Source organism: Harmonia axyridis, chromosome 1, assembly GCF_914767665.1.
Source record: "Harmonia axyridis chromosome 1, icHarAxyr1.1, whole genome shotgun sequence".
NCBI classification, from domain to species: Eukaryota; Metazoa; Arthropoda; class Insecta; order Coleoptera; family Coccinellidae; genus Harmonia; species Harmonia axyridis.
Genome location: NC_059501.1, coordinates 57,432,024 through 57,456,470, shown reverse-complemented (window position 1 = coordinate 57,456,470; position 24,447 = coordinate 57,432,024). Strand labels below are relative to the sequence as shown.

At 33.1% G+C, this 24,447-nt stretch overlaps 1 protein-coding gene across 1 annotated transcript; it reads left to right on the top strand.

Annotated features, from left to right (window-relative positions):
* The first annotated feature begins 1,169 nt into the window (after positions 1 to 1,169).
* LOC123670765 (U-scoloptoxin(01)-Cw1a-like) lies at positions 1,170 to 12,658 on the top strand. Its single transcript, XM_045604312.1, has 3 exons — positions 1,170 to 1,521; positions 10,505 to 10,627; positions 12,258 to 12,658. The coding sequence occupies exons 1-3, from the start codon at positions 1,456 to 1,458 to the stop codon at positions 12,447 to 12,449; spliced, it is 381 nt and encodes a 126-aa protein (XP_045460268.1). The 5' UTR covers positions 1,170 to 1,455; the 3' UTR covers positions 12,450 to 12,658.
* Positions 12,659 to 24,447: the final 11,789 nt, after the last annotated feature.

Here is a 24,447-nt window from a genome sequence, read left to right as displayed (position 1 = left end):
ATTGAAAGTTACTCTCAATTTTATTTATTCATAAATACATCCAACAGGCTAAGGCCCAATTACAGGTGTATGCAATAATACAAAAAGCTATCACAATAGTACATCGCCGTTGATAAAGCAGATAAAAAATAAGGAAACATGCTGTCTTAGGATAATAAAAATAAAAAAACATACATATACAATGTATCATCTATGTCGATTAGTTCCTCAACGTGTGGTTCAATGAGATAATGAAAGAATATATCAACATTCTTTAGATTATTATAACTTCTGCACATTGTTGTTAGCGGACAGAAAAAGTGATGATATGAATTAGGTACATCAATATGAAATCTATCTATCTTACCCTACAATTTCGCTTCAAAATATCCATCGATAATGAAATAACAGCGGAATTCATCTCAAGAATATTTATTCGTATCGGAGACACTTAGAAGGTATTCGAAAATAAGTAGGTACTCTTCCACTATTTTACCTGTCATTTCATTTTGGGGGTGAAATTTTGAAGCGAAATTTCAGGATGATATGGTACTCGATAAAATCATTAAAATGTGGTTTCGCAACATCCCTCGTCCCTATTCGAAATCAAGCGGTTGTGTTCACCCCCATTAGGGGGTTGCTGTTACAAGGGTGCGATGAGCGGAAAAGTTGTTCCTTCTCGAAACAGAAATTGACAGGTCCGAGAGAATTTCTACATTTTCATTTCAAAGCCGAAAAATTGAGGTGTTAAGTTTTCGTTGAACCAACTAGTATTTGGTGTTTGATTGTCTCAGTCTTTACTTGTCGGAAATTCATCTTGATGATTAAAAATTAAAATAACGGAAATAAGTAAAAATTAAAATAGCGGAAATAAGTTATTTTACTTTTTAATCATCAACTAGTATTTTGCTCTTTATTATCTTCTTGGGGTGATTAGTTACTCTTTTTCGAAGATTTCTAATTCTAGATTTCTTTATTTTGAATACATTCGGATCCAACATCCATTTTATTTTGAATGCTTCACTTATAGGTGAGAATGTCCGGAAGAGGCTGTGCTTTTGCAATGCCAATTACGAATTTCAATCATAAATTTCTCTTATCTCTTCACGCCGTCGCTCATCTTCGATTTGCATACTAACGCAAGGTCGACAGACGTCAAAACAAACGCCAATTAAAACAATTGGACCAGATGTAGGTCGAAATATAGATGGGATCGAAGCCAATTAGACGCAGTAAAACTTCTTTGGCGATCCTTCGTGAGAGCAAAAGTGAAGATATAGCCGGATCACCACCGAAAGTATGTGAAATACGCCAGTATCTCACACCATCGGCCAGAAGCTTACCTAATCTTCTTCATCTTACTCCCACGTATATAATTCGCGCTTTTAATGATGGGTGATCATTCGTTCCTCATCGTTCCACGAGAGAAAAACTCAGGGTGTTAGTGTCTAAACAGAAGTGCCAAAGGGTTGAAAAATGTTTTCAATGAAGAGTGTGTTCGTTGCCGTATTCTGTGGATTTATGGTCCATCGTGTCTTCAGTGTGAGTTGGGGTTGGAAATTTCGGAGTTTTTAATTTTTTTATCAATCACAATTGGAAATTTTTTTTTTTTAATCTGATGAAGAATAATGAGAAGTGTCACTGGAAAAAATGTTGTAAATAAAGAGCGTTCATGAAAATTCGTGCTCAAGAGTGCTGTGGAGGAATTAGGGTGGATTTTCTGTGATTACAAGTAGGGCTTAGCCTGTACCCTATATAGTTCCCAGAGTTGAAGTATGTAAACAAATGTTAGTAATATGGTACAAGCTAAGCGCTACTTGTAATTTCAGAAAATCCACCCTAATTTCTCCACAGCACACTTGACCACGGATTTAAATGAACGCTCGTTATTATGGAAACTAAATTCATTTGAAGAAGTATGAATAATTTGAAAAGAAGTTCATCGAAACAAACTTCTGTCAAAACTACGATACTTAATGGTGGGTTTCGTAAAACTTTTACCGTGGTGATTTGCTCCAACAAAGTATTTCTGTGTTCAATATCAGTTCATTTTTGTCCTTTCCATAGATTTCAAATTACAATCAACAAATTGGGCCTAACTAACCTAGCCTAGGTCAATCAATGTTTTATGAAACCCGTCGTTAATTTTCCAAAATGGTCTCAAATACTTGACAAATGAATATCCAGTTTTACAAAATGAGATCGACCGATCAACACGTTTCTTCTGGTTTGACATCTCCAGTGGATACACATGCCACAAATAAATAGGTATCGAACACGCAAATAATTTGGTCTAGACAATCATCGCAACGAAATCATAAAATTTTTTTTTATTTTAAATTTTTTGTTCTTTGTGAGCAGTGGCGACGCCAGCTTCTCAAAACAAGGGTGGCCAAGAGAGGGGCCGGATTTTTTTTAGGTGGCCAAAGTAAAGCAGAATTATAGTTCTGCTAATCTTGCAATTATTTTAGTCTTAGTATGTCAAATTTTTGGGGGAGCCAACGAAATTATAGGGGGGGGGACAAAACGTCCTTTGATGAATTGACAGAGGAATAACAGAGGCGCCTTCGAAGAAAATTCAGACAAATAGGGCAAAGCAGGCCGACGAAATTTTATTTTGCCGGGGTGCCAAAATATCTGGCGGCGTCTCTGATCTCGACTCTTCTAGACCTTAGAAAGCCTCATCGTTCACCCAATACTAAAAAAGTGATTTTTCTGGATGTAAAAAAACAACTTATTGATATTATGAAGCCAGTAATTATTGTTTTTCTAATGAAAAAGAGTAGAACCAGCAAATTTTTCATTATTCCTATATACAACAATACAGGGTGTTTCATTAGTAAATGTACATACGTTTACCTGAGTTAGAGCTAACTTAGAGCTCCGAAAAGCTCATATAATCTACTCCATAGCCGATATACAGGATGGCTTATGAATTAACCAATATTTTCAATTCCTTAGAACTTTTGAAGCATCCAATACATTCGATTGATATTCGAAACGAATGAATCACTTCATTAGGTCATTCGGGTCCGTATTGAAAAAATATATGAATTTTTACAAGCTGAGATTCAACATCCTGTTTAGTAGAATTGCTCTAACTTTCCAGATTGAATTGGAGAAATTCTTTGTTTTGCTATGATTGAATACATTCAATCCAATGTACATCCTGATATTCTGGCAAATTCAGAAAACCATTTTATTGGTTAATGGAATTCTTATCAAAGAAATGGTGACAACAGGGACCCAATTTTTTTTTGAATATTTCTGCAGAAAAACTTCTTTTCAAAAAAACTTTTTTTTATTTTCAATTCTGCGAATACCTACGTAATATTATAAGACTGTTTGGACCGAAAATTTACTATTTTACTAACTTGAACATCTTCTGTGCCTTTTTGCTCCAAAACACCAACATTTTTATAATACTACGTATTTCCAGTCTCGAATATAAAAAATGTTTTTTCGGAAAAATTTGGGACCTCATCGCCACCATTTCTTTCATAATAATCCCATTTCTCTTATGAACCGTTGAGTTTTCACCAAAGGTATGGCATATAACTGGAATTGTCATAAAAAGCTATCTATTGATGAAATAATACACTGTGTGTGCTATTTGAAATGAGGAAGTCTTAATCTGTTTCCAGTACAACCGAAAGTTGTAGAGATATTAAAATATTTTGGAGAGAAAAATTATTGTCTGAAGCTCCACCATGCAAATTTTCAGAACAAAATTATAATTAGTGTTTCATAAACATCTTAAAAGCCATCGCGGTGAATCACCCGACACCCTGTATAAAGAAAAAATCCAAAAATTCTCGGAAATCTATGTAATAATAACTAATTTCTGCGTTTGGAGTCATTCCTGTTTTCTTGTCCCCATAGAGATTGAATTCATACAAAATTCGATAAACAAATACAAGTGAAAGGATAATAATCTATTTTTACTTTTATCAAATGAATCATCATTTTGTCGCTATAACGAAAGATAAGATCTTAATCTGCCCTGATTACTCAATCGACAAAAAGATGCAGTACGAGCATCCTTTTTTTCAAACTCATTTTTTTAAACTCAACCGGAGTCCTTCCAGGAAAGAATATTGATGCAAAATTTGCCTACAATAATACGAAAACCATACCAGGAATGGATCAATGGGACTCGATTCATTATTATTCATCCAAATTTATTGTTTCGACCTCTGGGTAGGTCCCTTTTAAAATAATTGATATATAATTAATTGCTCCTCCTCATCTCATAATGAAAACAGAGTGCATGCAAATACCAGAAATAGATATTACATTATTATTCAATAAACCGAAATAAACAAATTGTTATGACTAGAAAAGAACATCGGAAATATTCATCCAATGAATACAAAAGTTATTCCTTCAAAAATCATTTTAGAAGAGCTCAAAATTTTACCAGAGTTTGAAATAGTCTCATGTCTCATGTCTCTTGTTTCTTGGCAGATGTTTATAAACTTTACATCCTTTACATCCGAACTGCTACAACTTTTCTGTGTTTGAGTCAGGTGGTAATATAACGACTACATTCATACATCTCATGGGCCTAATGTTTAATCACATAAAATACTGGGTGAAGTATCGAATAATGATGAAACCATGATAAAACTCTATCTGAAGTACTCATGACAAGAAGTGAGATGTGTAAGACCAAAAAAGATCCTGCTTTTCTCTGCTGCATCAATAAAACCTGTCTTATCAGAATCAATAGCCCAACAAATTATTGCATACTTAATTAACGGTTCAACCCTCGGTTCAACCAATGACTGTTCATGCATTTTGTTTTTCAATGTGACCAAAGGAAAAAATCTAACGAAGTTGAATCCGGAGACCTTGGTGACTGTTGAATATTTTAATTATGTATGAAATTTACAGATTACCTATTATAAATAGGCATTTAATTGATTTGCCGTGTTAAACTGAAACTTTTGATGATTTTATAATTCGGAAAAAAATTATATATCGTGTTATATATTTTCGGAGAGGAAAAGAAGCGATTTTATTTGTTTTAGAAATTGTTATGGCTTACATTGAAAAAAACAAAAGTTTGTATTACAACTTTGGAACATTTGACAATAAAAATAAATGGATTCACCAAATTAATTCTTTCGAAAATCGATACGAAAGTGTAACATTCATTTTATTCTAGCTAAAAGGAATCCTGAAATCCCCTCAGTAGACAACCCGATACATTCAACTATTTTCGAAGCCAAATCATGTTCAAAATAGTCGATCAAATTTATAGGTCTGGTGATATTAGGTAAGATCAATTTCTGGAAGAAATAAAAAAAAAGAGCCATAAAAATGTTTTTGCGAAAAATGCGAAAATTTGCAAGAATTGAATATTTTGAAGTAACATTTCTCAATATTTAGCCTGTAAGACTTTGAACGGACCAATTCACTTTTTTAGTTTTTGGATTCGATACTGCTAAATATACCGATGAAAATCCTTCGATGATTCAAAAGTTTTCCAATTGAAAATAAAAGAAAAAATAAATTCATCGAATAATCCTCAAGATAAATGAGTAATGAATGAGACTGGTGCAAGAATATACCTAAGACCATTCAATACAGACATTCAATGGACACTTCCTTATCGTAAGATGAACAACGCTGCATAATTCAAACGTTCAGTTGTTACCCACAACTGAACGTTTGAATTATGCACTTTACGAAATAATGTATGTGTAATCTTCCGTATCTACCAATTAATCTTGTATTCCATGAAAATCGGGACATCTTTAATCGCATCAGATTTCAGACACGCAAGAAACACTTCGCAATTCAAATTATCGTAGGTATGCATCAATGGAAACTGCTACATTTCGAGAAGACGTCTCAACGTTTCGTAACCAGATCACCAGACAAATCTTCAGCATCTATTGTGTTGGCTCCACGGTCGTAATTCTTCTCTTGTCCGATAGGCAATTCCGAAATGTTGCGAGATCAGCGATGTGTAAATCCTAATACGAGTACCATTGACTTTTTTTAACTTACGGCGATAATGGACAGCGGAGATCGCTGACACTTCCGGTGTTACGATTTTCACAGTCGCGTTAACACATTTGTGGAATAGGAAATCGCTGTAGGGAAATTGTGGGCTTTGTGTATAATCTATAAACAAAGGAATATAAATTTTCTCTATTCATTCATCATTTTCTTTTCCAACGCTAAATGAATCAATGTATTTAAAAATTAAAAATAATAATCAACATATAAATACTGAACAACGAATTCGAAAGCTAGATCATTAATTTCGAAATTCGAATGAAATAATCAAGGATTCTTCAAAATCTTAAAGGCTAGGACTTTGCAGGAAAAAATATCATAATCCAATATGATCATGCTTCTATAATTTTACTCTTCATCATCATCGTAAGTCTATGAAATCTCAAGATTAAAACTTCAAAATGTGATTTTTTTTGGAAGGAAAGCTTCACCTATGTGATCAAACAATCAATTTTTGTACTGATTAACAGGCCAATTGAAAAGTCCACGGTCTACCATAATAATAGTTATTTATTATACAAGGGAAAAAAGTATTAGATTTTAGCTCGAGGTTAAAAAATCTAATATTTTTCCGTGTATAATACACTATTTTTTTCTGTGACAGGAAAAACGACAATTTAATAGTGAAAGAACATATTATTACAATATATTGAAGTCAGAATGTTATCGATATGAAATTTGAATTTTCAAACTAGTAAGCTGCAATTAGACCTGCGTTGCTAAGGGAAACTTCAAAGTAATCAAATATCTGTCAATTTAATTTTGTGATTTATTTCAAAAATTGCGAACTCAGTTAAAATTGTTTAGTAGTTATTTTGTTGAATAATATAAAGTTTAAAAATGTCTGATTCCGAGTTTTCTTTGACTCCACCAGAGTTGATAGAAGCAGCACAAGTAGCGTCACGAAAATTATTGCCAGTTGAATCGTGGAAAATTCACGAAACCGCGTATTCAAGATTTATGGAATGGAAAATGAAAAATACATGCAGTTATTTCTCGGAGACAGTGTTATTGGCTTATTTTTCGGAACTGGCACAACAACAAAAGCCATTAACCGTGTGGTCGAATAATTATTATTCCTTTATCTATATGTAGATAAATATATATCCGGGAAAAAAGTACTTACTTTTTTCCCGGGGAAAAAAGTAATTTCGTGAAAAGTCATATTTTGTTACCTGTCAACAGAGATAAAATGTCAAATTTTTTTCCCGTCACAGAAAAAACACATTTTTTTGGCAAAATTCGATTTTAGTATCCAACATAGTTGCCTTCGAGGGGATACAGCGATTATAGCGATCTTCCAACTTTTTGATACCATTTTTGTGTACGATTTGTCTTTCGCTTCAAAATAGGCCTCAGTTTCGGCGATTACTTCTTCATTGGCGCTAAATTTCTTTCCAGCGAGCATTCTTCTGAGGTCTGAGAACAGGAAAAAGTCGCTGGGATCCAGATCTGGCGAATACGGTGGATGCAGAAACAATTCGAAGCCCAGTTCATGCAATTTTGCAATTATTTTCATTGATTTGTGACACGGCGCATTGTCTTAATGAAACAGATCCAATTTTTTTTTCTTCAAATGAGGCCGTTTTTTAACGATTTTATCCTTCAAACGATCCAATAACGCTATATAATAATCGCTGTTGATGGTCTGGCCCTATTGGAGGTAATCAATGAACATTATACCTTGCGCATCTCAGAATACTGATGCCATAGCCTTGCCGCTTTGGATTAGGTTCATCGTATGCAGTCCATTCAGCTGACTGTCGATTGGACTCCGGAGTGAAATGAGGGAGCCATGTTTTTTCATCCATTGTCACATATTCACACTTGAACAGCTTCAAACACTGCTCAGAATCATTAACACATTGTTGATTTTGATCAATTGTGAGCTCGCGTGGCACCCAATTTGCACGTACAAATATTCGTGAATGATATCATGTTCACGTTCATATGATATCTTCACAATGTCTGCTGTCTCGATCAACTTAACTTTATGGTCCTTCAAAATAATTTTGAGACCTTTTTTGATTTTCCTAACTCCACAGTTGGCATTGTGGAAATTTTTGGGATTTCAATTTTCTTTTCTTGAAGGTTTATTCATTCAAGGAAATACTAAATAGAGATGGAATATGAATATATACAGTAGACTCTCGTTAACTCGAAACACCACGGGACCAAGATTTTTCGTCGAGTTACCTAGGTATAGCTCGACATAGGCGTAGTTCGAGTTATACATGTCATTCTTGATTAAATTCGACTTACATGAGTAATAAGATATAGAGGTAAACCAAATGAACATTCAAGTTATGGAGGTAAAGAGCAGTGATATTTAATCCCTAAAATAGGAGTAGATCGTACATATATGATGAATTTACTGAAGAATAGAAAATTTCATATGAATAGATCAACGTAAAAACGTGAAAGAATTAAACAAAAAATATATTTCCTTAAGTCTTTAAAAAACTGTACTGTACAAAACCTTACAATGCAATAATTGCATCATTAAATGCGCTCGATTCACCGACACGTTCACTATTAACTTCGAGTTATAGAGGTATTTTTAGTATGTTTTCGACTTATAGAGGTGAAAATGGTAAAATATATCCGTAAAATCAGTTCCAGTTATGCATGGATATTTTTTTCATACTGGTTTTTCCAAGAGTAATGAAAATAATTCGAGTTATCGAGGATTTCGAGTTAATGAAGTTCGAGATAACGAGAATGTAATATGAAATCATTTCATTTTGTGTAAGCAATGGAGTTCCCTGCAAGATAAATATAAAATAAAAATATAATTTAATTGATATCGATAGGTAGGTAATTATCATGCGTTTCATCAAACATTCCATTTTCTTTACAATACACAATATGCTCACTAAAGTGAGGAACACAAATATTTATCGAAATTTATCTGATAAAAACCCATAGACCATTAGAAATGCTGAGTTTCATCCAAAACTCCAATTGATTCAGCTTATAATTCAATCGATGGTAGATTTGTATAAAAAAATTGCAACATTTTGCGTAATTGAGCCAAACTGATGTATTTCTACTACTTCCCTTTCCCCTTTTCCAGTTTGAAAGAAAAATCGGTAAAGAATTTGCTGTATAACATGCAATTTATTTTTATTATCATTTAGTATATTCTGAGATATCAATATCTTCTTTGCAATATTCCATGAATTGTTTCCTTGGATTCACCAACATATCCAAAATGACATTTTCAGTAGCATTTAACAACTCTAGTGGTGTCCCGCTCATCTGAAAATAGCGTCATCCCTGTATTTCAAATATTTTTGGAATTAAATATTAGTAGGTACTTAGGTAGTTAACCGAGGTAAATAATGATTATCGGACTCTTGTAACAAAGACAAACGATTCGATTGTCAAGCAAACGATTTCATAGGATTGTTTGCGATAATCGTTGTTTATTTAAAAAATCATTAATTTGATTGAGATTTCATATAATAATAATATATCTACCTCGCATTCTGAAACTCGAACGTTTGTTAGCCGAGGTGTTAAGTCGAGTCTCGTTGTGGCCCAGGAAAATACCGCTTTTACTACTAGATACACTTTATTTTCGAATTTTCTAGAAACTATTTCGTGAAACATGATAATATTTTCGGATTGATTCTGTTGAATCGGCCTATTTCGCCTATGTCAGGAACTTTCTTCGTACTCAATGTCGAACAGCTACATGCAACGATAATAAAAAAAAAAAACAGCAAATCCGACCATTTGGAAAAATTCATTTCAAAACTTGTAGAGACTGAAAATCAAAATATCAAATTTGAAAATATTCCTCGACACAACTTGAATCGCGAAGATGATACTCGAAAAATATTTTTAAGAGGGGTGTATACCAAGTGGAATTCTCTTGATCTGCCAAAGTTTACCACCAGCGTTTTTTTTTTATTTCATCACTTTTCAGGATGAGTGAAGTAATCTCAAACGTTCCTCTGATTCACCGCCCTTTTATACCATATGCAAAAATTCAAAATACGTTTTCACGTCTTAATTTTTGATTTCAGTGAAAACGCATTTTTAACTATAGACAAGACTTTTTGTATAACATATGTGAAAATTCATCAAAAAATAAATGTTTGTTTAGAAAGTTATATCATGCATATATTCATTCTTCAGTAAAGAATTCATTTAATTCTTTTTTTTTCATTCGAAAAATTTCAAATAGGAACATTCCGCAATGACGAACATTTTAAAATGAATAATATTGAAAATCTCCTATAATTCGATAGTCTCTAGCCTAATATGAAGCTTACTTATTTTTGAATCTATCGCTGAAACGGTAATAAGCCTTCTTCATAAGCCTCTTTAGGCTTATGAAGTTCACTTCAATTCTCTGTGAAGGTAGATGAATACCCAAGAGTCCATTATAATCCCTCACTGAAAAATTAGAACATATTACTCTGAAGTTCTTCGTATAATATCTCTGTAAACTGTACTATCAATATAATGAATCTCTTTTCTACAGCAACTAGATGGCTATATACCTGGACAAGACTATCCGATTTATAGTGAAATTCCAAGAGGACTGTCTTTCAGATGTGACCAGAGGCTCCCTGGATATTACAGTGACCCTGAAACTCAATGCCAAGTAAGTTCAACCCAATGATTTGAAATGATCACAATAGCATTCTTATGAAATCGAAATGAATGGTTCACATAAAGTCCAGTCGGATTTAAAGGGGCTCAAAAGAAAGTCTAAATAAATGTTAAGCTCTGATTCGACAAGGACTGTAGGATATGTCCATCGGTTCGGTTCGGGAATTTAGTCACTATTGAGCGTTTCTCGGGAGCGGGTCGAGCGTTGTGCGTATCCAAATTTTACAACGCTTGCTTTTACGATTACAGCAATTCTTATTGGGAAATGGGTAAAATTTGGGAAGACCAGTTCAACACCAGATAAATCAAAGAAAAAGAGAACGTGGAAATGTGGCTTTGAATATGCATAGATCATATCTACACCGCATTTTGCACAAATACTTAAAGCAGCACTCCTCTTAAATTCAATTGATGAAAGAATTAAAGCCCCCAAGGGGCCATTTTCACTTCAACGACCACGTAAATGAACAGAGCTGCTTCTATTGGAGTGCTACCAATACGAAACTCAAGCATCAGAAACCCCTTTATTCTCAAAAGAGTCCCGACGGGCTAAAATATCATTGCGAAGAATTATCGGCCCTTACTTTTTTGAAGATAAAAGGAGGCGTGCACTTACTATGAGTTCAGAGCGTTATGTTCGATGAGTTAATATTGTCTGAACTGCAGAAGTATCATGACTTTTACCAAAGAACAAGTTTCCAGCAGGATGGAGCAATTTCACATTTGTCCAATATGTCTCTATCGCGAGTTCATCTAATTTTTCCAGGCAAATTAATCTCCAGGATAGGTGACATTCATTGGGCACAGGCATTCCTGATTTGATGCGTGTGTACTTTTACCTTTTGGGTTTCCTTGAATCTAAAGTTTACGTTAGTATACCAACTTTTCCGGTCCCGTCAAAACCAACTATTAGCCTTTGAATGGCCTGCAAGAAGTGCACTTCGTAATGTTGCAGGATGTAGAAGGAAATTTTGAACAGAAACATTAATTATTTCTAATTTCAAACAACAGTTTTTACGACTCATTGATTAAAATTTGTTCAGAAACTAAAGCATTGAAATCTATTTTTAAACCGAAACGAATTTTTGTAAGTTTGTAGCATTTTCATGGATAGAATTGCAAAACCTTCAAAATTATGCCTTATATGACTTTTATCACCATTTAAAATTCTTGAGTGGGTTGCCACCTTAAGAATTCGCAATCTTATTCGAATAAAAATTTACCTGCCTTTACTTTTTCACGAAAAAACCACGGACATTTTCGGCTAGAATGTTTCATCTGGGTCCTCTGCTATGGTCAACATAAAACAGTTCAAGTGAAGTTGACGACACTTCACAATATTGTTGGACCTACCTTCATACCTTTTACTATTCGAAAGAGTAGAATGAACGAGCCAATTTACTTTCAAAATAAGCCTTAGATCCGTCCAAAACGGTTAAAGAATGAAATTTAAAAGGCAGTGCCCATATGCTCCTATTCATGATTCGAAAAAATCGAATTCGGTGAAATTTAGGTTTGCCGTTGGCAGCTTTTTGGGTGCATTCTACGATATCAGTAATTATTTTATAGATTTTGTAGTAGTATTTTTAGTAGATCCTTTTTAATTGTTTTTCATTTAATAGGTCTGGCACTGGTGCTTGCCAAGTGGACAACAATTCAGTTTTCTATGTCCAAATGGTACAGTTTTCAACCAGATAGCTCGCGTCTGCGATTGGTGGTTCAACGTCGACTGTGCTGCCACACCAAATTTCTATGGGATCAATGAAGATCTTTACAGAGTTCCTGTTTACAACCAGAATCAACCTCAACAATGACATTGAAAACACAAGAGCAAATAATATTATGACCTGTTTTTCATGACATTGAAATGGATTTACCTATTTCAATTAATTTCAGATTTCTTTCCGACATTTAGTAATCATTAATTCTACGTAAATCATGCATATCAAGGAACAAACTATTGTAAATACGTACTTGATTGTTATTATAGTGTAAAAGTTATATTTTTGTAAGAATGGATATATTTTTATATTTGTATATACAGAATAAAGTTCTAAGTTATCTACATACAGATTTATTTTAATGGATCAAAAACCAACTACAAAATCACTGCTTCATCCTCATCAAAACCTTTCCAATAATCATTTTTAAGTGCTCTTATTCCCAACAGATCATTCTATTATTTCTTCACGATGTCTTCCGGATTATGTTGGACTCACTGATGACATAAGCAATTCTGTACGTCTAGCCCTAAACAAGATAACTGTCGAACAAACACTAGACATATTAAAAATGTTCAGGGTAAATTAGGATCTCGAATACTGCGATTGAGTTCGTTAATGGACATAATCCAGCTAGGGGTTCCGTAAATATGTCCGATCGAATTGTTGTTTTTCTGTTAATTTGAAAACTGAAGATTCGATGGAGATAAATTTTTTATTTGGATGTAAAATAACAATGCCATCAAGCTTCATGCAAAGTCAGGTCGATTGATGGAGCCGATGAACCGATGAAGTTGAGATTGTACAAATTGATAGGTCAAAACAATTTCAAGCTGTTCACATAATCAAAACCATAAAAATTTTAAGAAGGATATTGAAAAAAAATACTCAATATTTCTGTGACATAAGGTTTGATCGGGACCTGTTATATGTACCTATATTTATTCTATAGGTATTTGTGTATATTCAAAATAGGAAACTAAGTTTCGTGAAAAATTTCTTGTCATCAGAATCAAAGCGCTAGTCATTTTGCGCCGATTCCACCTTTGGAGACCACATTTGACTAACAGTTATGATCTCTCCAAGAATGAAGATTGTCATCGAATAAAGTCAGTGCTTTCCTCATTTTTTCAATCACTTTTCATGTTACATGGTTCGCATCTCATCCTGAATACGCAGAACATAAATTAATTATTCAACAATAAATACAAAAAACTCATCTGTGTATAAATTTTTCTTGAAGAAAAACCCGTCATATAGTGGCGTCGGTAGAGAGGACCCAGTGGGAGCCTGGGCATCCCCTGAATGTTTGTCAAGTTTTTCTGCTGCTTGGGACGCGATCAACATGAAATTTTGCTTGGAGCTTGAAAATGACATTTCACATCTAAATGCAATATTTCATTTCGATCAAATTGATCATCTTGAAATTAACAGTGAAATAAAATTTAGAATGGTCTTATTTACATAGCACTCCTAGTGACGTTTTTTCAATTAACGAACAGTATTCGAGAATCGAGAGTTATCTTGTTTTTTTAAATGAACGGCCGGACATATGGACATAATTGAATTTGAAGATTCGCTGGTGAGTAAATATAACCATTTCCGACTTTCCATGGCTCAAACTAGTGGGGACTATAGCGCTCAAAGCCTCAAAAAGTATTCGTGAGATTGAGAGCTTTGGAAACGTTGAAGAATTGTTCAAATGTACGAGTATAAAGAAGAAATGGTTACCCGTAAGAGTCTATTGATGGAATGCACATTATTTTGGATAAATAAGTTTGATTAAATTCCTTGGTAATTGAAAAACATGATAGGCATCGAAAAAATGATCACAACAAGGACTGAACGTCTGGTTACAATTCTAAAAAATTGCTGTATAGATACAAGTGGTTATGCTGGTATACAATACAACTTTACTAGAATATGGTTTTAGAAGTATGGTATTTACTTTTTAGTTACCTCGAAATATGAAATCTATAAGAAATAGTTCTTGAAAAAAAATATCTTCCTCTTAAATTCCAGCAATCGTAATATCACTCGACATGATAGATGATATAAGCCCTTGATATTTTCCTTTGGTTGAAATGTCATCTTAATATGTTAAAATCTGAAAGAGAAATGAAAAAAAGGTCAAGACTATAGATCATTAACGAAGCTTTGCGGACATATCTTCACACAAAAAACGTCCCAGTTTGACATAAAAATACGGCCCCAAAATGTTGATACTGAATTTTGATACACCCAGTTCCTATAATTCTTCAGAAGTCTCCAGTGAATACTGAATCTATCAGTGACGGCTCGTCAGGGTCGGCAGGGTCGGCCGGGCCGACCCAAAAATTATCGGGAAATAGAAAATAATTCTAGATATTCAATTCATTCAAACTCAATCGGAGTTATCGATTTGGATATCCAAATTCCCTCGGTAATGAATATTTCCACTCAGAACAGGAAAATATAACTTATACCGGCCAATATTTTCTTTCGGACCCACCTAATATTCGATTTCCAAAGCATCCAGCGTTGTTATTCCCTTTCATAAATTGTAACAAACCACAATCGTAAATGGTTACTTTTCGTAACATCACCCCAAACAGGTTATACCAGAATTGTACGTAACACCGTAACATTAGGTCTGAAATGTAACACAAATGTTACAATTATACAATTGCAACCCCTGGAATGTCACTGAAAGCATCTCATCACGTTAGGTCGGCCAAGAGCCGATGACGGAACCAGCGCTACCGAGAGCGCTACGTAAAGGAAAAGATACTACGACATACGCCCAGAATACGACCACTCAATAGAACGGCACAACAACTCGATGTAAGGTCGCTTCCCAATACATAGGGTCGGCTGGCCGGTTATCCTATTGCAGAGCGTCAAGCAGCAACTTTTCACAGTTTATTTCAAATATTTGATAATTAAATGAATGGTTAATTCATGTATTTATTTATATTTTTATTAAATTATGAGACATTATGTCTTAATCAGAAAAGAACTTATTTATGCCGTTCGATAGTAGTTAGGTATTGATTGTCTGATCATGAAAATATAATTAATATATTCCTAACTTTGAAAACATCCTGATTTCAAAAGTTCTGTAATTTCGAGGGAGAAAATTCGCGAGGAAATAAATAATTCTGCGTGCTTTTCTTGGGAAATCGACGAAACAACGGATGTTAAATATTTTTGTCAGATGTCAGTAATTTTCCGCTTCGTTCGAGAAGGTAAAATATCCGAACGATTTTGGGGTTTTTTCGATGTTAGTAAAGGTCGAACCGCGAATGATATTTTCAATACCTTGTTGGACAATTTTAAAGATTTCAATTTAGCGACTAAATTAGTAGGTCAAACATATGACGGGGCAGCTGTGATGGCGGGGGAAATTAATGGGTTACAAGCGCGAATAAAAACAATTGCTCCTCAAGCACTATTCACGCACTGTTATGCACATAAATTGAATTTAGTGTTACAAGATTCGACCAAGAAAATCAATGAGTGTCGCGTGTTTTTTTCGAATCTTTCAGGATTTTCGTCGTTTTTCACTAAATCAAGTAAATGCACTAATATTCTAGACGAAATTTGCAAAAAAAGATTACCCTCTAGCTCGGAAACTCATTGGAATTTCAAATCTCGCGCTGTAAAAACAATATTCGATAAGAGAGAAGAATTAATTGAAGTTTTTGATCATATCAGCGACAATTTAGATGAATGGGATGATATTACAATACGTGAAGCTACCGGTCTGAAGAAAATGATGAATGATTTCGAATTTTTGTTCATTCTCCACTCTTTTAATTTGATTTTTACATACACAGATCCCGTTTTTTCTATAATCCAGCATAAGTTATCAGATATAACTTATTGCAACGCCAGAATCACTTCTTTATTATCGACTCTAAAAAAATTTCGCACAGAAGATGAGTATTTCATTCGCTTATATTCAGAAGTAGAAAAACTCCCAGAAGTAATGCCACCGAGTGCTAGACGTCGAAAACGTAAAATAGATTCCGAAATTCAGCTCACGGATAATTCCTCAATGAAACGGCTTTTTTGTGAAATTCTGGATTTAATTATAACTCAAATTGAAATAAGGTTTAAAGACATTTCATGACTTCATTTTTTGGAACTAATGAATTTTAATAAATTTGATATATACGTTCGTAATTTTCCGGAGTGTGGCCGACCCACATCACGAGGGCACGAGCCGTCACTGGAATCTATAATTGAGTTTAATTTATACCGAATATGGTTCAATTAGACATGGCTCAATTTATAATATCTTGTTTGTTTTCGAAAATGAAGGTCTTCTTACATAAAAATTTATTCATCTCTTCTACAATTTCACAATTGAATATGAATAATGAATCAAAAATATCTTATCATAGAGAAAAAATACTATAATATAGAGATGCCAATCGAGGTCAAGTTTTCAAATTTGAAAAAAGAATTCTACAATTTTTTTCAGTGACTCAGCCTCAGTAAAGATTTCTTTAATTACATCAAAAAGCACCATTCCACAAGAAATGACTAGTGTTTACGCCTAGAGACTACACCGCAACCAAAATTACATCGCAGCCATATAATGAAAAATATATGCGTATGAACATATGGATGTGAATATGTCTTTCGAAGTTGAACTTCATACTCAACACTTCAAAATGGGATTTTTTTTACATAAAGCTAGCTTCTCTTGAATATTTTAATTTGAATAATTTCCAAAGATTTAAGTCGAATCAAAACATTGAATGTGTTGAAATTCTAGCAAGCATTTATGGACAGGACGTTAATAGCCAAATTTTTAACCAGAAAGAGCATGACATTGGAAGAATTTCAGAAAATCACTGTCGAAACATTTGGTCGCTAATTCTTGTACCCATCTTAAATTTACCAACATAATCAAACGCTGGTTGGATTCTACTTCCAGTCAGTGTTTACCCATTCAGATGCCTACTGACCCAAAGCTCCTTGGTTTAAATACAGAATCTTCCACCATAGAAGCGATGCTTCGAAATTTTTGAATTTTTGTTCGATACAGTATCATTAGATACCATACGAAATAACATCTCAAATTGTTCGGAAATACAAAGGGTATACCAACAAAGTGTAAAACACCAATCATATGTTTTTCTCATTGAACAACCTGTTTTTTATTGAATTTTCTAAATACATGGAATGAATGATCCTAAGTTTGTTCGATGTTCTATATGCTTGAAACATACATTTTTTGATTTATTTTTATTCTTCATAAATTGAAAAGTCTTTGTGAAAACCTTATGAGATTCAGAAAGTGAATCCTAGAAGAACAGATGTAAGAACTGATTTATACAACTGGGCGTTTAAAATGAGACAATTCATTGATAACTTATCCAAACGTTAATATTGGGCTCATTCTAAAGGACACACTATATATATATTTTTTTTTATTATAGGTAGAAAATTTTATAATCTTCGAAAAATAATCTGCCAAATGAGAAAATAAAATACAGCATGTGCTATTTGGAATGAGCCCTGCATTAAAGTTTAAATGAGTCATCAATGAATCGCATCTTTTTGAACAATGATTATCGTAAAGCCCGTTTTCCAATGTTTTCATTCACAATCTTATTCAAATAAATTAATTCAGTTCGAAGTTATTAGGTTTTTTCAAAGACCCTTCAATTCATGAAATCATGATCATGATCATCATTCGAAATATCTCAAAAACGGTTCAAAAAGTTCAAGCACATGAAACATGCAATCTGAAAATTCAATGAAAAACAGTTATATTTCCAAACAGTTTAAGAATGTAGTCTAAAGTCAGATGATTCTATGTTCAGTGTTGAGAGAAAAATTGAAAATTTTCCACTCAACCGTAATAGGGAGCCGAGTAAATGGTGGAAAATCCTGCAAATATCGAGAGTTCATAAAATTCGTGGTCAAGAGTGGTGTGGAGAAATTAGATTGAATTTTCTGTGATTACAAGTAGCGCATAGCTCGTACCATATGTACTTTCCAGATTCGATGTAAAGAAATGTTAGTGCTATGGTACCAGCTATAAGCGCTACTTGTAATGACAGAACATCCACACTAATTTTTTCACAGCACTCTTGACGAATTTTAATGAACGGTTGTTATAACTAATTAACTTGATTTTCAGCAATACATACACAATGTCATAGCTAGAGAACTTTCGACTCCGATGGAAATAAGAAGGAATAAAACACTTACTTGGGTTCAGGACTTATGTATACAGAGCGCTCGTTCATAAAACTGCCGTATTATGATGTACCTGTTGTCGGTTATTTTATCAAGATTAGTTCTGATGACATGATCCTGATGATATATACAAACTAAATTTCGACCTAATCCGATCTGTTGAATAATTTTTTTTATAGTTCTGTTAATCAACAAAAAAATTTCACGAAGTTTGATATTGTTCTATATCACCATGCAAAATCCCAATTCAATTAAACCGTATTGTCACTGAAATTTTCAAATTTTTTCTATATTTTTTTTTTATGTTTCTCTGGTTCTGGTTAGAAGTCAAAGAGAATGTTTGCATGGGCCCGTAATCTATTTAATCTGGCTTGGTCTCATAGAGTTGATGACCTTTGAGCGCTCTGGTGACGTCCTTTATAGCTACGCCAATGGCAGATATACCGGTGGGTTCTACAAAATTTTGATCAACCCACGGTCTAACATTTTGTCCAATAATGAACTGAATTTGAACACAATATTTGATTATGACTATCAATTTTCTCTAGATTAGTGTATAGTAGACATTTCTGGTTCTGCATATGTAGTAATGTGAAACAAAATGTATATAGAATTAAAATATCTTAATAACTCAATATATAACGAAAGTGCAGCCCAGCGAAGTTTTGGTTTTAGAAAATAGTTCGTTCCTATTGAAACCAACCTGTTAGACGAATTTTCGAAAACAAAAATATTTATGAAACTTCTGATAGCTGGAAACCTTAGAATTTTGTGAATTATCATTCATGTATATTTTGATTCAAAAATTCAGAAACATATATCGCTAAACAACAAAAAACTTTCAATCGATTGAATCAACCTTGAAACTAAAACACTACATGCATCTCAATGAAAATCTTCTCGAGAAATTCTTCAGGGTGTGAAAATCTGGTAGAAGCATTTACATAATCTAGCAGTGAATGACGATTATAGATTTATCAAGGAAGAAGTTCGATTATGTATATTGGTTTATGTAGGCTTCAACAAGAACCTTGACATTTTCTCCTTTGTATAATTCAAAATGAAACATAAATCTTAAAAGTCATAACTACTGAAGTCAATTAAGAATTTGAAAATGAACGGAAAATATCATTTTGAAAAAACAATCAGAGCGGTTTGGTTCTAAATCAAAAGTAGCTACATAATGAATAATTGAAAAGCAAGTAAGAAACTTCATAGTGTCAAAAAAATCAGATTCCTCATACGAAACTTCATTGTGTCAAAAAACATCTCATTACCTCATAAAAATTACATATCTATGTTACTTATTGAAATTGACTATTGCCTAAAACCAATAAGTTATGAATGAAAAACCGTCCACATTAATCACATTGTCCCGAGAAAGTAATCTTGCAATCAATATCTCAATTCAGAACGACTGGTGACACACAAAACCTATTTCATAAGTCTTGGTACGCCAAAAGTTTTATGCAAACAAAACTGGTTAAGGAAGGTTACATAAACGCAGTAGGTAAACGTTCTATGTCCTAAACCAATTAATTAATAAACTTGCAAACATAATACCTGATATTTGTCTTCTTAGAGGAAAATCATAAAATCAAGTATAGGTACTCTTAGAAAGCAAAGCTTGAACTTGCTTGTTATTTGTTGAGTAGGAAGATGTTGTGATTGATTTTAGTTGGAAAGTTGGTATGATTCGTTCAGATCGAATATTAGCAGAAGTGGATTCGATAGTTCAATGCTATGTTGTCGAATTTATGTTTCGACAAACATAACATAATATTTTTGTGTTGTTTAGAACAACAAGACAAAAAGAAGATCTTCTCTTCATCTTATTTTGGCTCCATGAAATTTACGTAATGAATTTATTAAGGTAGTGTTATGGATCGTCTATATTGTTTTTATCCATTCTCCTTTTCATTATTCGTAAATTCTTTGTCATTTTATTCTTCAAACCTTCTATATTTTGCTTAATTTCTTTTTGTATTTTGTTCTATTTTATTTTTAATGTCATTGCTATTCTGTTCCATCTCTTTTCACATTGTCATAAGCAATTTCACAATACTCTGTTCATTATTCAATGGATTTCTCATACATTCTTCTTTGTCTCCATTCTCTTCAATCTTAGTTTTACTTCTTGTTTCCATAATTTAATAGATTGATGATAAGATTTCAATAATTCAATAAAGTATTATTAGCCACGCGTTAGGCGACAATTCTTATGGAGCATCTATATTGTTTTTTATTTTTGAAAATAGAATATTCAATTTCAAATTTTATATTTAGATCCAATAGCAAAATATAATTTTTTTTATTGAATTATTGAAAGCTCATCATCAATCTATTAAAATATGGAAACAAGAAGTAAAACGAAGACTGAAGAGAATGGAGACGAAGAAGAATGGTTGAGAAATACATTGATTGATGAACAGAGTATTGTGGAATTGCTTATGGCAATGAGAAAAGAGATGGAACAGAATAACAATGACAATAAGAATAAAATACAAAGAAATTAAGCAAAATATAGAAAGTTTGAAGGATAAAATGGAAAAGTATTTACAAATAATGGAAAGGAAAATGAATAAAAACAATATAGACGTTAGACGATACATAACAATTGGCGCCCAACGTGGGGCTAATAATATTTTTATTGAATTATTGAAATTTTATCATCGATCCATTGAAATATGGAAACAAGAAGTAAAACAAAGGTTGAAGAGAATGGAGACACAAAAGAATGTATTAGTAGAAATCCATTGCTTAATGAACATAGTATTGTGGAATCTATCAAACATACAGTGGAAATCAAATAATTATAGAAATGAAATGATCAATATTTGTTCATAATTTCACTTTTAGGTCCAAATATATCTAAATAATAATTGCGTAAATTCTTGTCGTCGGACAATGGATTCTTTGCAGCTTTTCATAGAATCCATAGACTATTCACTTTTTTCCTATATATTGATAGACAAAAAATATTTTGGTATTGAGTGAAACAAATTCCGAGAAAAATATTCTTCATAGCTATCCTTTCCGGCAGCTTATTGAACACGTTGGTGTCCTAATAATGGAATAAGAGAACAAAGGATCTACATGGTCGCAGTTCCTGGAAGGCTTAACGAACGAAAACGACCCCAGTTCAAAATAATAATAATAATGAAAGAAGTGTTTAGTTTTATTTTTAACATGTATCGGAAGACGGAGCTGTTTTTCACTTCTAATGTTATTATGTATCTAACCACGGGCGTAGCCAGGGGGGGGTTTTGGGGGTTCAAACCAAATGGTTAAGATGTCGAAATTTATTAATCTTTTTCTTCTTTTATTCTCATTTATTTCTATGAATAAAATTCTTATTTCTGCCATTAGCCTTTCTTTTTTTTTAAACCCCCCCCCCCGAAACTGAAACCTGGCTACGCCCGTGTATCTAACAATTCTTTCTTAATTTATCAAAATTTCTGAAAGCTTTCTTTTATTTATCTTCTGTATATTGTGAAAATATTCTGGTTTCTAATACAATTCTTACACTCTTGATCCAAAGCCCTGAGCTGCTTGATCTGTCATTCCTATACCCTTCATAGTTGGTGAATGGTACCTAGATAGTCTCGTCTCTTGTATAACCATGATATCTGATTGCTTTTCAGATCTCTTCTAGTTCAGGTTCACAGGCTCGTAAAGAGTTTATTTTTCATGGGGCCATCGTTAGGTTCTTTTTGTTCCATTAAATATTCCATTTATTTCCTTAGTTAGTTCGCAGAATTTATTATCCATCTCTAGTTCCAGGAGTTTCATTAGATTGCTCATCATTTTTTTGTTGAAAGTATCTAGCTAGATAATTAGTTTTTTCGGGTTTTTCTTATGGATCTCTTCATTCTTTTTTTAACACCTCCTTTGGATTTTCCATTATTTAGTTTTTGAATGTGCTTCTTTTTTCACTTATTGTTTGTGTGTAAGCGTTTTTTTTTGTTGAATAGGAGGCCCTTTTTCTATTTTATCCTTCCTTGCTGATTTTGAAGTCTTCTTTTTGGTCGCCATATACCATTCGCTACTTAAGCTACTTTATTTGGCTCTAGTACTCTATTGATGACGAAGAGAATATTTGTATTTTAGGTCTTCACCAAAAATAAGGGTATTGTTTTCTTTGTTTTGTTGCATATGATCCTTATAACATTCGAGTCTGTAATACCTTTTACAGCTCGATCTTGGTTTATATTTATACCTGCGTCTAGGGGCAGATTTCGTACCAACGTAAATCTTTTTTTTATCTTATTTTGGAAAATTCAAATATGATATGATCGCACGAGTCAGGTTGAGATATTAGAAATAAAAACTTTCTCTAAAGGCTCATTTTCACGGTGATAGCAACTACCGCGATGGTACTATCGTTTAGTTTACCTACATGGTGACAGTTGCTGCGATTGTTACTATCACTATCACACTATCTTGATAATAACTACCATCACTGGAAATAAGCCATAAGATTGTCATGCATTTCTGAAATGTTTTCAATTTCAAAGCTTTACTGGCGAAATGTTTTTTTTTTTTTGATAATATGAATATAAGTATATCTCAAAAGAACATCCACACATCAATATTCACTGAAAAGTTAAACGAATCCGTCCTATAGTTCATGAGTTATTGAGTTGATTAGTAGGTGCTAAGTTTGCATTGGAACTATATTGGATATATTGTGAAAAAAGTTGATTTCCATTCCTTTGAGACCATCGAGTTTGCGATCCAGAATGTCATTCTAAGCCTTTGGTGAAATATGTTATTCTTATTCTTCCGTATAATGCGATAAATGTGCTGTGTTCCTCATTAAAGAAAATCTGCTACTGGATTGTCGCATTTGTATCACTAAAAGTGTCATTCTTCCGAGGATGAGAGCTAGCTTATCTTTGTCTTTCTGTGGTTTTTCTTTCAAACTTTTTTCCTTGTATTCGTTCTTCTTTTCAAGAACCTTTTCATTCTAGTGTTATTATATTTCCCTTTTTTCAATACATTCTTCTATTCGTTTACTGCTAAACATTTACCCTGGTGTATAGGGTCTCACAAACTTTTTTAAAATTCCCAGAAGAAGAATGTTTACTAGTATATTTTTCAAGAAGACGAATCATGTCAAGGCTTCCACACATCCAGACTCTTTTAGTGATTCATAAAAATAACAAATATTCTAAGCAGCCAGACAAACGGACCTCAGAACTACCGATTCATCTCACAAGTGCTGATGTTAGCGTTAAAAAACGTCATTGTGGCAAATAATTCAATCTTATTCTTATTTGTTGAAAAAATTTTTGGCGAAACATACGGGAAAGGGAAAACTAACCTTAAACTTCCAGCGAGTTGAAAAGAGTGTATACTGTATAATATAAATAAATTATGATATTAATTAATTAACATCTTCGTTTGAAGTATAAGCAGAGGTCCCAATTTTGAGCTGAATATAATTATTAAATAAATACCATAATATAATCTTCAAATGAGTTGGATATGCTTTTTATTCTAGGGATTAAAAGATTCACCTAACTCCCGCTTTCGAATTAGTAAAATAGGTTATGATAATGAAACGTGTAAAACAACTGATAACAAAAAGTTTTGTGATCAGTTTTTCTTCTGTTATTTATTCAGTTATTTCTTCTGTTTATTATAAGGAAATTTCCTCTATTCTGGCGAAATCGGAATCAAAATAGTCGTGGTCAAAAATCAAAGAGTGTTAGTTTCGCAAGTTCCTTGGAATTCCTTGTAATCGTATTAGCTTAGTGTCCCCAAAACAAAAACGTCGGGTACGGCAATCAGCTATATATAGTTTCAGTCGAAACAAAAGCAGCGGCCGATAAGAAGAAAGATATAGTTCTTTTCCTAACCTTAGATTAGTCATAAACTACTGGTCAAA